This window comes from Zootermopsis nevadensis, unplaced genomic scaffold, assembly GCF_977971745.1.
Source record: "Zootermopsis nevadensis isolate Lab colony 2312 unplaced genomic scaffold, Znev_1.0 Znev_ptg000027l, whole genome shotgun sequence".
NCBI classification, from domain to species: domain Eukaryota; kingdom Metazoa; phylum Arthropoda; class Insecta; order Blattodea; family Termopsidae; genus Zootermopsis; species Zootermopsis nevadensis.
This window is the reverse complement of record NW_028259159.1, coordinates 2,832,601-2,847,372: the sequence shown is the minus strand read 5'-3', so window position 1 is coordinate 2,847,372 and position 14,772 is coordinate 2,832,601. Positions and strand designations below refer to the sequence as shown.

Below are 14,772 nucleotides of genomic sequence, written 5' to 3'. Positions count from 1 at the left end.
TCATTAGAAAACCTGATCGTCTGATACTGCATTAACCCAGATTTCATCTAAATAACAGATAATCTTAAACAGATAGATTTGCCCTCTTCATGATACCGTCTAATATCTGGAAGATTTCCGACGCTACAACACAATATCGTTTCTTTCTTGGGGACAGCTGTTTAATTTCAGTTTTCTGAATTTAAAACCCATGCTCTTTAGATTTTCATAAAGTTTTCTTCTTCAAATTACAGCTCGGAGCATCGTTCACAGCATTCAGGATCTTATCAACTAAAGATATTTCACTGCACCTTTAACTAACTCGTCAATGTTATAGGTTTTCCTTTTTGCAGCGACTGAGCCTGACTGGTGGATATACAGACCCTTAGTATCTTGAACACGCTACTCGTTGCCACTCCCATCACAGAGGTCGATTTTCCTGCTACGTCCGGTGGTGTTGTGAGAGGATTTTATATAACTTAAGCGTGTCTTTCACTCTATGGATACCGCGAGTGTTTCTCCATCGGAGATAGTTTATAACACCCGGTTGAGGATTTTCAGCCATGTTGAAGAACGAATCGCTTTACAGTGACAAAAGTAACAATAACAATAATTCAATTAAATAAGTTACTAATATAATTTAGAAGAGGAAATCTAATTGCATATAAAGACTGGAAGAGATTGGCCTTACTAAAGTGAAACAAAAACATAGTATATATATATATATATATATATATATATATATATATATATATAGTACAATGCAAATATAGTAAGGAATGTTCAGAGGTCTATCAGAATGTATGGCTACAATGTATATGCACATGTATGGTCTAGCTGAACAAGTAAATGATCAATAATAAAATTCTAATACACTCACTAATGTCTCTAACTGACCCGCTGTGTCGATAACCCACTGCCCTGACTTGTTTCCTTATTGCACTCATGACACGCCAGTGAACGATACCCGTGAATCTGTCATTACCGCAATGCAGCTGCAGTATTGCACCACTTACATGCTTCGCTGACAGCACTAATCAACACATTTTAATTTGAACCACTACCTACTCATCTCTCGTAGATAAAAGAAAATGAAAACAAAACACTGAGATGATGCGTCATACGACAACTGCTCTTATGACAGGACGAGTTTTAATGCAATAAGCGTGGAGCTTGGAGCTATAACCTAATACGTTCTGCGCCATGACATAAAGTTTCCTAATTGATCTTGAGAAATCAGCGCGTCTGTGTTAAACGTCACGCCATGAAAGCACACAAACAAAGGTAAAGGTTTATGGGAGTGAGTGGTTATCTTTATGCTCCGGCCTCTTTATCCTCGGGGAAAGTCCGTGAAAAATCTTGAACAGGGGGAAATGGTAGAATAGGGAAAATTTTCTAGAGTTCTTATCGAGGTTTAAACAGCAGTTTTTCAGATTAAAAATCGTGCTTCGAGGCCTCTACAGACAGAAAAATTGTAACACCTACGTGAAGAGTACAATTATGAAGTTATTTATTAGACCTATATTTGTTAATTCATCATTCGCCAGTCCGACCATTTTTCTCTGCACTTCACCTTATAATTCATCTGGATGAAAATGTTACTAATACAATATGGGTAGGATTGAAACTTAATACAGCGTTCCACAAAACTCCAGTCATATGGGTAGAGGACAGTAAATTAGTTAATGACTATGATTGTATCACGCGTTGAATGATAAGAGAAAGCTCGTTGAGAACGTCATGGTGCTTAATGAATATAAAATGAATAGAAAATGAATATTTTATCTAAAGTTTGTCTTGCAGAATAAAGTAGGTCTATTATAATGTGAAAAAATTCCGTATTTGCTCGCCCAAATAAATAACAACGTTGTATACGTAGATATCTATAGTGCTGTTTAGATTTCGCTCTGCTACGGCGGCAATTTCTCCGTCTCTTGTGTACTGCAAATAGTCGAAACGATAGGTGGCAGGCGCGACCTGTAAAGAAGGGAATGAAATCTACTACCGAGATTTTAGTTTCTCACGGCAGTGGAGATGTGGATTCTGGTCTTCTAGATTCTGCAGCCTTATTCGTGGTTACAAAAGTCTTGCAGAAACGCACTTCTATCGTCGTAACCCTGAATTTTTGTGCCAAAAATTTAATTCGAAAATGTAAGTTTAAGGCGTTTGTAATGGTTATTTTTTGTGCAGAATTGAAGGTGACAACAAGGTATCAAGCGAATTGTAAAAGTCTCAGTTGACAGACCTAAGATAAGCTATTTTAACCGACGACAGACTCATCGAACCGAGTCCTTCTTGATAAGATGACACTCGCTTTGCTGGTTAAAAAATTCCTCGCCTTTTTGGAAGTCATCATTGTGTGTTCACAAGTGTCCGCCACCGTAGCCTTACCAGAGCCACTTCAATGAAAGTAACTACAACTTAAATTAATTACTTAGTCACAGAGGCTGACATTTCGCACCAAATAGAAAGGTCAGAATTACGTCTGACTTTTATACCAAGTTACATACTCTCCTAACTTTGTAAATATAAGTATTCCGCGCCTCATAGGACATTGTTTTGGGCCCGAGTCTCATACTCCCTTGTTCTCAGACACACGCCCCCTGGCTCAACTACAGTTTTCGGCTTACTGGTACAAATTTGACACGGATATTGATCACTAAGCTGCGTTATTAACAATTTACTAGCGAAAATGGCCTGTTGAGAATCAATACGGAATTATTTATTTCCTATTTTCCTTTACATCCGTTTTCCTTACCTTTACTTCTTTCGTACCTATATATTCCTTAGAAGTATTTCTAAAAGCTACTTAATGGTAGCAGAATTTTTAAAATAGACATTCAGACATCTAGCTCCATTATGATGTCTTTGTAGGCCTACATATAGAAGCATCTAGAAGGTACGAGGGATCATAAGTTCCTCCAGAAACTTTTGTTAATGCTCAGTGTAATTCCGCAGATTCCCTTAGACCAAGTCCCACCTATTCGTTTGCCAACGTTTCCACAGAAATAGTGTGTAAGCAAAACCCAAAGCCCAGTAGCAGAAATGGAAAGGACAGGATGACAGGATATAACACATCGAAGCTCATTTTGTTTGTCATCACTTACGGTACCCAAGACACCGGCGACCCCCTTTGCCTGCTGTTGCCTACTGACAGATATATAACCCCGGTGCATCCGCTCCTGCTTTACACATCACGGATCAGCAATTTCTCATTAGTCCTATACGGTTACATAGAAAACCTGAGTGTCAAAGAAATCTTACCTTGATTTAAACTGGAGCACAATTTTACATGAAAGCTTAAAAGCGCTTTTCTGAATATAATAAAAAAATTAATAAATATATGAAATAGGCTTATTTGAAACAACTAGTAATCAGGAGCCCAGTATACTTAATGCAAACATGTTATGCTCATCTTGGAATATGCTATCTTAATTATATACCTACACCTCTGAATTCTCAGTGTAATGAATCAGGTCGTCTGGCCTGCTACGGTTCGAAAATAATTTCCGAAACAATGAATTCAACGAACAATACATTACAACAAAAATATCTGACACAGAAAAAGGCTCTGTTGTATGCAGTAAAAAAATAATTCAGAACTTAATGCTTAGCTCAGCAATAAAGAGTTTTAGTCCAGGCTAATGTCGATACAGTAGTTCAGCTTCTTTCACAACCACGTATCACGCATTTTGGGCGTTGAATTACAACTATGACCGATTTTAAATAGAACAATTATCTTCCTAAGTGGGCATAACTAACCACCTAGCTAATAATTAATGATGAAGAGACTAACTCGTTGTATTCGCCGTATAAAATACTACACATTACCAAAGAAATTAAGAAATTAGATGGTTTGAAAAGACTGTGCAACTTCAGAACGGGTCTAATGGGGGCAAAATTTGTAAGGAAAAAGACAGACTAACTCCATTTTAAAATAGTTTCCTTATAATATTAATCCAACGCTGTTGAAAATTCGAGTGCAAGGTTTGAGTAAAAGTAGCCCGTTTCACCGCAAACATCATCTAGAATAAGTGTGAGTTGGTTCTGTCATTTGTAACATTAAGGTTTGTTGGCCTGTCCATTTTTTTCTCTTTTTAATAAAAAGAAGTTGACTTTCGGACGATTTCTGTGAACGAATAAAAAAGTGTGAGATACTTCGTGCTGGTTGTCGTTGAGGGAAATGCTGCATGTAATTGCGGGGGCAGAGCGCTACAGCCACGCGGATGGAGCGATGGTAGCGGCGACTAGCAATGAACCCTCCGCGGAGGATACACCAGACTGGGAACTTACGAAAAAATAACGCTGAAACGCCGGAAGCAACTAAATAAATGCAGCAGAACAAATGCCTACTGACGATAATTATGATGACAATCTTGTTCTTCATTTTTATTTTCTATCCCCCAAACTCAGACTGAGGACCGTTTTACCCCCCACGAAATCCTAAATACGATAAATATGAACCTGCCAAAATAGTCTGTTTCATCCAGTGTCTGTGCAATGCAGTCCAGTCAGTCTCTTAAGATAAAGAGGCAACTGTAAGCATGGACCGGACTGAAGGAGACTCCACTTCACAGGAAGGACATGCAAGTCCTAATTCCTCCGGTGGGTCGGCGGCAACTCTCACCACACTGCGTATGTCATCGACGCAAGGGGGAGCCCCGCCTCTCCACGCACACGACACCCAGGGCTCTGTACCAATGGGAGAGCTTGGCCACCAGCACGTGGCTCTCCCTCCGGAGTGTTCCCGCCCAGAAGCAGTCATGTTTCGATGAAAACAGACCTCACAAACCCACAATCACAACGGCATAAGCGTAGCCTATGTGAATTGGGTAAAGAGACAATTTATACGCATTTAAATGCAACAAAAAACATGCATAAGTCGATTACTCGAACAGGACTACTGAATCCCGTAAACCTGTTGTCGTTGTTGACGCGAAGGGGTGAGCCTATGTTTCTAAGGAGCTGCCGTCGCGAACGGGTCCATTGTCTAGTCCCTAGATGACACGCGAGTGGATACGGATAAGCGGTGGGAAGATACTGAAAAATCCGTCCTAGTAGCAAGGACTGCCCTGGGCGCGAACCCCTGCCTCAGCAGTGGGAAGACGGCGACTAACCGCCTTACCGTTGACCTGCATGCACATCTCTGTCTGCCTCTGCAATATTCAAAGAACCAGATTTCGCAGATAAGTTATTGGAGAAGCAAACGAGAACACCGTTTGATAGACTATCGAGCCGATATAGTAGAAGATATAAAAAAAACAGACCTGCCTATTTTTGTGAGTGAGCACCATAACATGAAGACATCTGCAAGAGATGAATTCGCAAGTGCGAAGTAATATAATATTATTTAACGAAACGCCACCCAAAATTAAAATGCTGGCAGCCATTTAATGAACTACAGGCCTACGGTTTAACAGTTCACGCCGCGCTTTCGAAATCTGGATGTCTTCGTCTGCTACGTGGTTTCAGACACCCTAGAAATAGACCCTTCTCACACTATTTAATTAGTGGCTCGTGTGATGAAAGTGGTCTACTACAGAACAGTTAATACAACAGTTAAAATACATTTTTTGAGATTGATCCGTGCATGGAGTTCTGAACATTTTGCTGTTGCTATCCTGGTTTTCCTTATAGACATAATGACTTACGTGCAGGAGTGTCAATGAGTAATTCATTTGTCCGTAGCCCCGTTACAGGAGCTGAACTGGGCCAATTAATTATATAGGTTATAATATTCCTATCTGCCTATTCGAGAATAAAGATTTACCGGTAAAATTAAACAAATGTAATCAAATGTGTGGGACAGTGAGTAGAATGTTAAAACAGAAAAGGAAAGGTACACATACAGCATTAACATTTTATAAAATGATTGCGATCGAAACATTATGGGCATTAACAAATATTACCAACTGTAGAAATTAAAATGGCTGTCTTTTGGCAGATACTAACCGATGCTTTATAGAAACTTATTTATCGCCTTTGAAACGTCAGTCAATATTTACGAGACTGCACGCATGCTCGTCGCCATGAGAACCCCAAATCTCACCGTGTTCTGAGTCGGCGCAATCAAGTTCACGTCTTCAGTTAAAACTGCATCTGACTGGAAGGAATTTGACGACGCTTGTTGCATGACAGCTGCTCTAAAACTATTTTGAATGCCACTGAACCATCAATGTTGTAATTATAATAAGACGAATTTTCATAAATTCCTCTTTCGACTTGTAAAGTAGCCGTTTCTTCGCGATAAAATTCGTGAGACTCTGTAACTTAATGCACACTAAAACCTGTCAAGGAAATTATATTTTTGGTCACATATGTCCAGGAACTGGCTAACTAATATGAATATTCTGTGTCCGACTTCTTCCTTTTAATCTCCTAAGTGATTTTCCTAATAGGATAATTTGGTTCTGTTAATCTGTAGGCCTATACTGAACTCGTAGTTAAAATTAAATTCTGTAACGCACTGGCCTTCAGTGTTTCCAACAATTAGGAAAAAGTTGAGTTTCATCTCATCCTCCAGTTCCATTCTCAATCCATTGAAGTGTAGTAAGGCACCTGCTGTGAAGAAACTACATCACGTGAATGAACCAAGTGGCCGGGACAAGATTTCCTTTCGCCACCCTGAGAAGACCGGTCCTAGGATTAAGCAACATGCCACACCTTTGGCACTAGTTGCTCGGGCATCCCCTTCCCCGAAGGTAAAGCTGCGTGAGCGTTAAGCTGACGACTTATCTCCGGATAATTCCGAATCTAGAACGCATTGAGATTTCCCACATTCCCCGCATAAGCGCTCAAGTTGACGGAACAAACCACCGACTATCCATTCTCGTTACTGACGCACGTCGTTCACAGATTGACTCCGCCCCTAAGGCTTGAAGATCTGTTCACCTCTCCCACCCAAGACTACAAAGATAGATTCCTACGCTCTTTGCCAATGAGATGACAGAAATGTCTCAGCAGAAGTGAGGGTGGGAAAGCCGTCTTGAGCACGACATCTTCCACAGAGCAGTCTGAGTCTCTGTTGACATACTGTGAGGATAGACACACGAGGAGTATCCTACTGATGTGAGGACAGGAGTGAACCGTGAAGATTTTGGGATCGTGTATGTGTATCGGTGTGTGCCCCCATTCTACAGATACGCATTTGGGGAATAAGAATGATGTAAAATGTGGGAGGGGGCAGCTGTGCAGAGGGAGGGAAGGTAGGAGTAATTATAGTGTTGATGGTAGCAAAACTGATATTTTTATCTTTCATAGTGATTCTGGACAATATTTTATAAAACGTAAAGTGAAACGGAAAACAAAAGAGATTTAAAGCGTGTGTATTTTTTTTTGTCTTTGCAGACGTAGGAATGCATTTTGGACGTGCGTTGTTGAAGTCAGACCTGTTACTATCTTAAATACGTGCAAATAGCCCAATTCGAGAAATGCGCTAATTTGCAATGATTTCATAACTTACCAATGCAGTATTTAGACATATTTTCGTAATCAAATTTTTACTCTAGTAGCCTTTTCATGAATATTTTAGAATACTACCACTTTCATTCAGATTTTAGAAACATGCCCCTCCTTAGATGTAATACGGTAAAACATAGAAAATATTTAAATATTAAGATCCGTAGAGTTAGCTAACTCTTAACATTCAAATGATGTGTAGTATTAGATTAGGCCTATTAGGCCTAGGCAGTTATTAAACTGACAGCAAATCTGGCAATTGAATACAGACCATCTTCGCAATAAAACAGAATAATTATGTCAAATATTGGCTTATTTCTGCATAATTTTACTTATCAATTTCGAACTCGACAGCGAATAGATTAAAACCCACTCTTCCACTCAGTCAAATATAGTTGATAGCCACGGCGGCGTAGTTGTCACTTCGAGTAATCGATAATCTTTTATTTTGCTTTAAGTCAAAAGAAAAACTCGCCCCGAAGAATTAATGGGAGGTGACGAACATTTACACTTTTGTTCTCTGTTATCTTGGGTAAAGATCGCGGTTTAATTTCTAGCTAAACGCTCACTTGTTACGTTGGCGTGGCATCAAAAGACGTAAAGAGGCGTAGACTGAAGCTCCCACGCTTCTCGAAGTGTGACTTAAAATTTCTGTTTTAAAAATACTTTCCTTTGATTAATAGCTACAGTTTATAACGAACGTATTTTACTATCCTTTAAAGCATTAAATTCTCCTAAAAGGAACACAAATATTTTCAGTAATCCGAAGATCAAGAACATTTTCACAACGCAATACTGAGATTTAAAACTTAACTAGGCACGAATTTTATATTATGAAAGTATATGCATAAGCTAATTTATTAGACAGTGGTGTATAACAAAAGACAAACATTTAGGACTACTTATCAATTAAATTATTTACGCAATTTACTTAATTTAATTTAATTTAATTTGTTAGTTGTTTAGTGTTTTTGCAATACTAGAGGTGTAATTATAGATCAATGAAGACTGTTCTACTGTTTTTCACCACCGACCGTCAAAGTTAAATTTTAACGGATTCTGGGTGACATTCCATGTTTTCACGGCGGCGAGTATAAAGGTATTTTCTGTCTTCTGGGAAATTGCGCCGTGTAGTCTGGTAGTTTACCGACGTTTCAGAGGCACTGGCTCTCTCCATAATGAGGGCCATGGCTGATGAAGGCAGCAAGCACCTCTAAAACTCCGGTAAACTATCAGACGACATGAAGCAACATCTCAGAAGACAGAACAGACCTTTGTACTCGCCGCCGTGGAAACCCGAAATCTCAGTTACTTATTAAATATAATAAATAGAATTTTCATTCCATGTAACGTAAATTAGTTCGAATTCGCTTAAACATATATTTTAGCACAAGTTTACGTTCACAGTCTTTCTTTAATAATGTCTTACTTTAACCTAACAACACTGACTCAATATTCTTACAAACAGTCTGACGAGAGGTCTACAAACATGAGTCTTTCTAGAATTCTGCTTATTTAAATTATAGAAAAGAAAATGGATCATAAGATCGTGAGGTGTGTAGACCCTACAGGAAGACGACATATTCTTCCACACACTCCAACAGTTGTCATGACCTCCCCTATATGCTAAGAGCAGTTTTCAGCATAGTGGTTTGAAGCAGTACACACACACACACACACACACACACACACAATATACGATGATAAGAGATTTTCAACACTACTGAATAATGTGCTTGCTAATTTTAGTTGTCAGAACTACTTCCATCATGAGATGATGACCGGCATGTCTTACCATATGCACCTCACAATCGCGACAGGAGATGAAAAACGAAACATTTGCCTTTCATCGTTCTCCTATTAACATTTCCACTGAAGGAAAGACGCTAGTACCCTAACTTCGTTACTTATAGTCTTTAAGAAACAACAACTGTCTATTATAACACGCGGTTTTCGGCAGTGCGTAACTAGTAACGACAGAAAACAAAACTACGAAAACTACTTCATGCATTTTGTACCCAATTTGTTAACACTTTGTCATCAAATGCGTGGCGAAATTTTAATACATATAACAATAAAACTTGTTTGAAATGACGTCTTCAGTATTGTGCTCTTCTGTAATGAGGTATGGTAATATATCCATGAGAAGTAAAGTAATTCTTTTGTAAAGCAGACATCGGGCATGACAACAACAAAACTATTTTAATGATTGATGACTAAACCGATAATAATTGTAACTGGACGCGAAAACTTTATACGTGTTTGTTTAAATCTTGTCAGTCAAATCACAATAAAATTCCTATTAAATATTAAAATATTACTAAAATTAACATTTAAATATTTAAAATGATGTTCTCTATCGAAATGTTAATTTTAGTAATGTTTTAATATTTAATAGGAATTTTATTGTGATTTGACTGACAAGATTTAAACAAATATATATTTATCACAATATGACGCAACTTTATCATCTCATTTATACGTGTTATAAATTCATCTAAAATCACGCGAGTGGAATTCAAACATGCAGGGTACATTGCTGGTCTTCTGGGTTGTAACGCTGTGTAGATTTGTAGGTATATACAACAGTTTCAAAGAACATACTGCCTCCATTTCATGGCTAAAGTTCTCCGAGACGTTGGTATCTACTTAAAAGAACCACACGGAGTTATAGCCTAGAAACCTGACACTGACATCCTCACGGTATAGCCTAACTCCGAAACTTGTGCAAGTGCCTTTAATAGATCGTCGGATGACCCATTATGAAATTTGATACACGGCTTCATGAAACTAGTTATCATAATTAAAAAGAACAACTTAAAATAGCTTATTTATTTTTATAGATTATTTTCAGCATTCCCTTAACTAATTGTTTTAATTTTACGCAGGAACGAAACATCTACATTTAGGAGAAAATTTTATAATTTTTCTGGGTAATTTCAAACGTGCTGTGCAGTTTCTGAAGAACAGCCGCAAATTAAAGCACAATTTAAAAAAAGGGCTTATAACTTCTAATTCGAATTTTTCCACGACAGATTTTGTTCCTAAGCAGTCGATCGCGGATTCTGTCTCGCAGTTCCCGTAAAGAGGTCAATCTCAGAACCGCGTCCATGCTGCTGCAATGAGTGTCGATAAAGATATTCCACTCAGCAGAGTATGGGACGAGACTGCATTCATACGGAACGTGTGGCACACGAGCACCTGCAAACAAAAACTGTTACGGAACAACCCGGTTTCCCCGAATAAATTAGCATTTCAAGTTGTGCTTCACTTTTTGGTCACTCTGTATAGTACAGACCCACGAAAAATATTGATTTTGTGAGGACATGTTGATACAGGCTAGTGTTAAATAGGCCTATATTTCTAATTTACTTCGAAACCAGCGATAGAATTCCATGGAACCACAGAAACATCGCAAAGAAGTGTCGACAGTTATACAATCAAATTAAACGTTGTTTCGCCTCTGGCAGTCTCTCCGGTGGCCATTAAGTGCTGAAAATTACTACAGGAGTGAAAGCATGCGAGCAGTTTCCTTGATAAAACTGTCCGGTGTAGTTTAAAAAGTGTTCAACTTGAAAACTTTATTGACTACACGTGCACAACGGAGAACACTCTAAGGCACTGCCATTGAAAAAGGAAAATATATACACGCACAACATGGTCCTGAAGCTAATTCAAACTATAATTTTTAAGCGCGATTCGACACTATGAGACACCGCATATTAACTTATCCTTGTCCGTCCGTCCGTCCTCCTGTCCGCAAATAATGAGCTAGGACGAACTGTTTCTGTTGAAAGCAGTGGGATCTTCCTCAAGATATATTCAGAACAATAAACAATAATTTTGTTTCGCGTGGGTTTATCTCTCGCCCTGATTAAAGAGCACAGATTGAGGGAGACGATGCTGTTCTTGTTGGCTGCGACGCCGCGCGCAGACTCGTAGGCGGATGCCAAAGTTTTGGAGAAACATGCCGTCCCCATCCTCAGCAAATAGGTATATCCTTTTGTAGGGGAGCCTGTGAGTAGCTCTACCAGAATTGGCCAGAATGGTCTTTTGAATTAGAGGCGCTGAATCTTCCAGTTCTGTTACCTCACGTGCACAGACAACTACTAGCTACTTGGCTAATGCTTTACCCAGTTAAGCAGGTATAGGGGGATTGGGGGGGGGGGGCAGGATAGTTAAGTAGCACATTTTCATAAAACTTTAGGCCTATAAACGTTTGTTTCTAAGATTATTAGGCTGATCAAATCAAGAAGATTGATAAGGGGGGGGGGCAAGTAGTACGCATGGGTGCGAAGAGAACTGCATGCAAAATTTTGGTAGAAAACCATGTAGGAAAGATGTCGCTACGGAGATAGAGACGTATATCGGAGGATAATATTAAAATCGAACTTAAAGAAATATGATGACTTGAAAAAGGCGTGGACCTAATTCATGCAGCTCAGAATAAGAAACAGTGGCGATATTTTTAATACGGTAACGAATGTTTGGGTTACGTAACAGGCGGGGAATTTCTTGAATAAATGGGTGACTATTGTCTAAGTCTGTTCAATGGACATAATTATTTAGATAGCCTAATTATCTTCTAATTCTGAGTGGACTTCATGAGAGGTGTATATTTGTCATCTGCAGTGAAATCGACATATCTTATTCTTAGTATGCTCTGCTGTTTTTAAAGGAATATTTCGGCTGTTTAGTGGTCATTTGTAACTGTTTGCAGATCTGAGATGCGATTATAAGGAATCTCTTGTCTAGTATTCTAGAAATGTGCCAAAAAATGACGATACTGCGTAAGGCAATGGACTGAGGAAAACTTATAAGCATCCATAAGGATAAACGGTTGTTCTAATAGAGTGGTATTTATTTTAACACAAGTGATACATGGGCGGAAGTTTCGAAGCCTCGAAGTGACTTTCATCGCGCGTGAGACGTGTCCTGTGACCGCTGATGCGGCAGACGTGACTGGGAGTTAGGGCAGCTAAGCCCCTGAAAAATGCAACATCCTGGACCTCACTATGGGACTGCTGCCATTCCAGGAATTACCGGGACGTGGGTCCCTGCAGGAATCAGCAGCCCCGACTGGGGCGCCCAACAGCCCCTTCCGTCATACTCAACACCGATGAAGGAAATGGAAGGTAAGACCAACTGTAGATAGGAACGAGGCTTCTAGACAGCATTTCTGTGTAGCAGACATACGCATTATGGGTTGCCACGAATTGACGGGAGAAAAGTAAATCTTCTGCTTGAGTCCGCGATCGCCAAAGAAATTTACTATCGAAAATAACATGTATAATAATAACCAAGATATTCTAAATAATCCTTTCAAAGCGTATCAGATAAAACAATGATGAAAATCTGCCACAAAATGTATGACATAAATTTACAGGTAACGGTAAGCCTATATGTATCTTTGTTACAACGTACAATGCTGCGAAAGCGTACGGGTGACGTGGAGGTAATGTTCTAGACCTCCTCAGCACGAGATGGAAATTGCCAGTTACTCCCGATCACAACTGCATGGATCGGCCCCAGAAACAGTCTGGATGTGACGACAAACGGAAACATTCCTCCCACTGATGCAAAATGGATCCATAGCCTTCAACCCTGTAGCCAGCGTGTTCCAGATTTTTCTACTGATAAGATTTCTAACGCTGAAGTGCACTAACCGGCCATAAATACACAATTTGGGGGGGGGGGGGAGGGGGCTGCAGATTTACAAAATTACGACAGTCTGCTTTATTTTGGGACAGTACGTGGTCCTCGGTTTCTTTTAAAATTAAAGACATTGTTTCAAGTGAAAACAATGGGATTTTCTCCAGTGCAAATCCTTAGCAATAAATATGTCATCACTTATGCATACTGAGTAATTATATTAAGCTTATGTAGGAAGATGATATGGGACCGATGTATACCACGTAAATGCAAATGATTGGAGGTTGCGATCTCTTATGAAACTAAACAAATAATAGGCCTACATATTTGAATCCAAGCTGAATAAATCCTAATATCCTAATTGGAAAAGTGAGCTAGTGCAGAATCATGCAGTCTTTAGCTTCTGGTGGGTAGTTATAAATTATGAATTAATTCTTCACTTTAAGAAAAATTTGCGTTATTTGAAAACTGTTCGTTGCGTGAAAACGGAAGTTAATTTCCCATAGACATACCCAGCCTATAAGGAAAGGCAAACGTAGGCCTACTTACAATCCATTTATGCATGTCTAGCTGAAATACAGGAATGTGCATTTAGTATAACGAACATTCTGCTAAGTAAACCACAGGTTTTCAATGTAAAGAAAGAATTAATCAAAAATAAAACAATATAAACGAACTTCTTCACTGGTAAAATTTGTGTCTAGAGTTATGAGAAGAGATGGGATAACAGAAACATACGAAAGCTTTGGAATGTTTTTACTGTAACAAAAAGGGATATTATTGTTTCAAACGCGAGAAAAATTCGGTAAATGACGCGTTAGTGGACGAATGTCAGAAGTGTTTAGAAGAATGCCAACAACGTTGGCAAGCGTGTATAAACTCCTAGGAAGATTACTTTAAAGGCGGTCACAAAACATAATTCTTACATATATATTTATTTTATTGCTACAAATTGAATAATTCTTACGTTTACATAATATTTTTATCGCTTTAATGCTGGAACCTGTTCCCACGATTAGCTACTATTATCTCACCAAGGATGTATTAAACCAGTTCTTCCTATCACAATGTTGAAATTCCGTAGGCCAGTTGCAGGAGGAATCTTACGAATAATCTGTATTCAAAGTTCCACAGCCTCATTTATCCCGTTTAATTAACTCCTACATATCTTCAACACGCACTGTTAAGATAAGTGTAACCAGGCGATAACTGCAAGCGATATCGAACAATAAGGCAGTGGCTGTTAATTATAAGTTGGAAATGCCAGATCGGTGACTTTTAAAGCTCTGGGTTGCCACATAAATCAAGACACCTCTGACGCCGGAGGAATCCCTGCGGCAGTAGCACTGCTCACAAATTAGTCGCGGCAAATAGCCACTAAAACGTTAGGGTTGGGAACACGCTGCATTTCGTGTCTGTTATATGAACCCTCCGCTAGGATTCTCGTTACCGTGCATACACAGACTCCTGACACATTGTGGTTCGAAATTCAAACCAGGGTTCCTTGCCAGATGTAATATCTGACTGGTTGAATGAGTGCGGGTCAGCGATTGAATAGGCAGTGAGTGGATGTGTGACCCAGACAGAGAGAGATTGAGGTGAGTAATCGTGTGAGTCTGAAAGTCGAAGCATACAAGATGGCGCTGTGTTCTTCCATGTGTACCACTTCATTTTCGACGTTTA

General features: G+C 39.1%; 1 protein-coding gene across 5 annotated transcripts in view; it reads left to right on the top strand.

Annotated features, from left to right (window-relative positions):
- The first annotated feature begins 6,932 nt into the window (after positions 1 to 6,932).
- Positions 6,933 to 14,772, top strand: part of org-1 (T-box transcription factor 1) — a 29,642-nt gene continuing 21,802 nt past the window's right edge. The window contains exons 1-2 of one of the 5 annotated variants that reach the window (XM_022082526.2): positions 6,933 to 7,097; positions 12,313 to 12,572. In XM_022082526.2, the coding sequence (XP_021938218.1) occupies positions 12,431 to 12,572 (142 nt within the window). In that variant the 5' untranslated portion in view covers positions 6,933 to 7,097; positions 12,313 to 12,430. Of the gene's footprint in view, positions 7,185 to 12,157; positions 12,573 to 14,772 lie in introns of all 5 variants that reach the window. The other 4 variants (XM_087356405.1, XM_022082523.2, XM_022082525.2 and 1 more) reach the window with 4 other exon arrangements.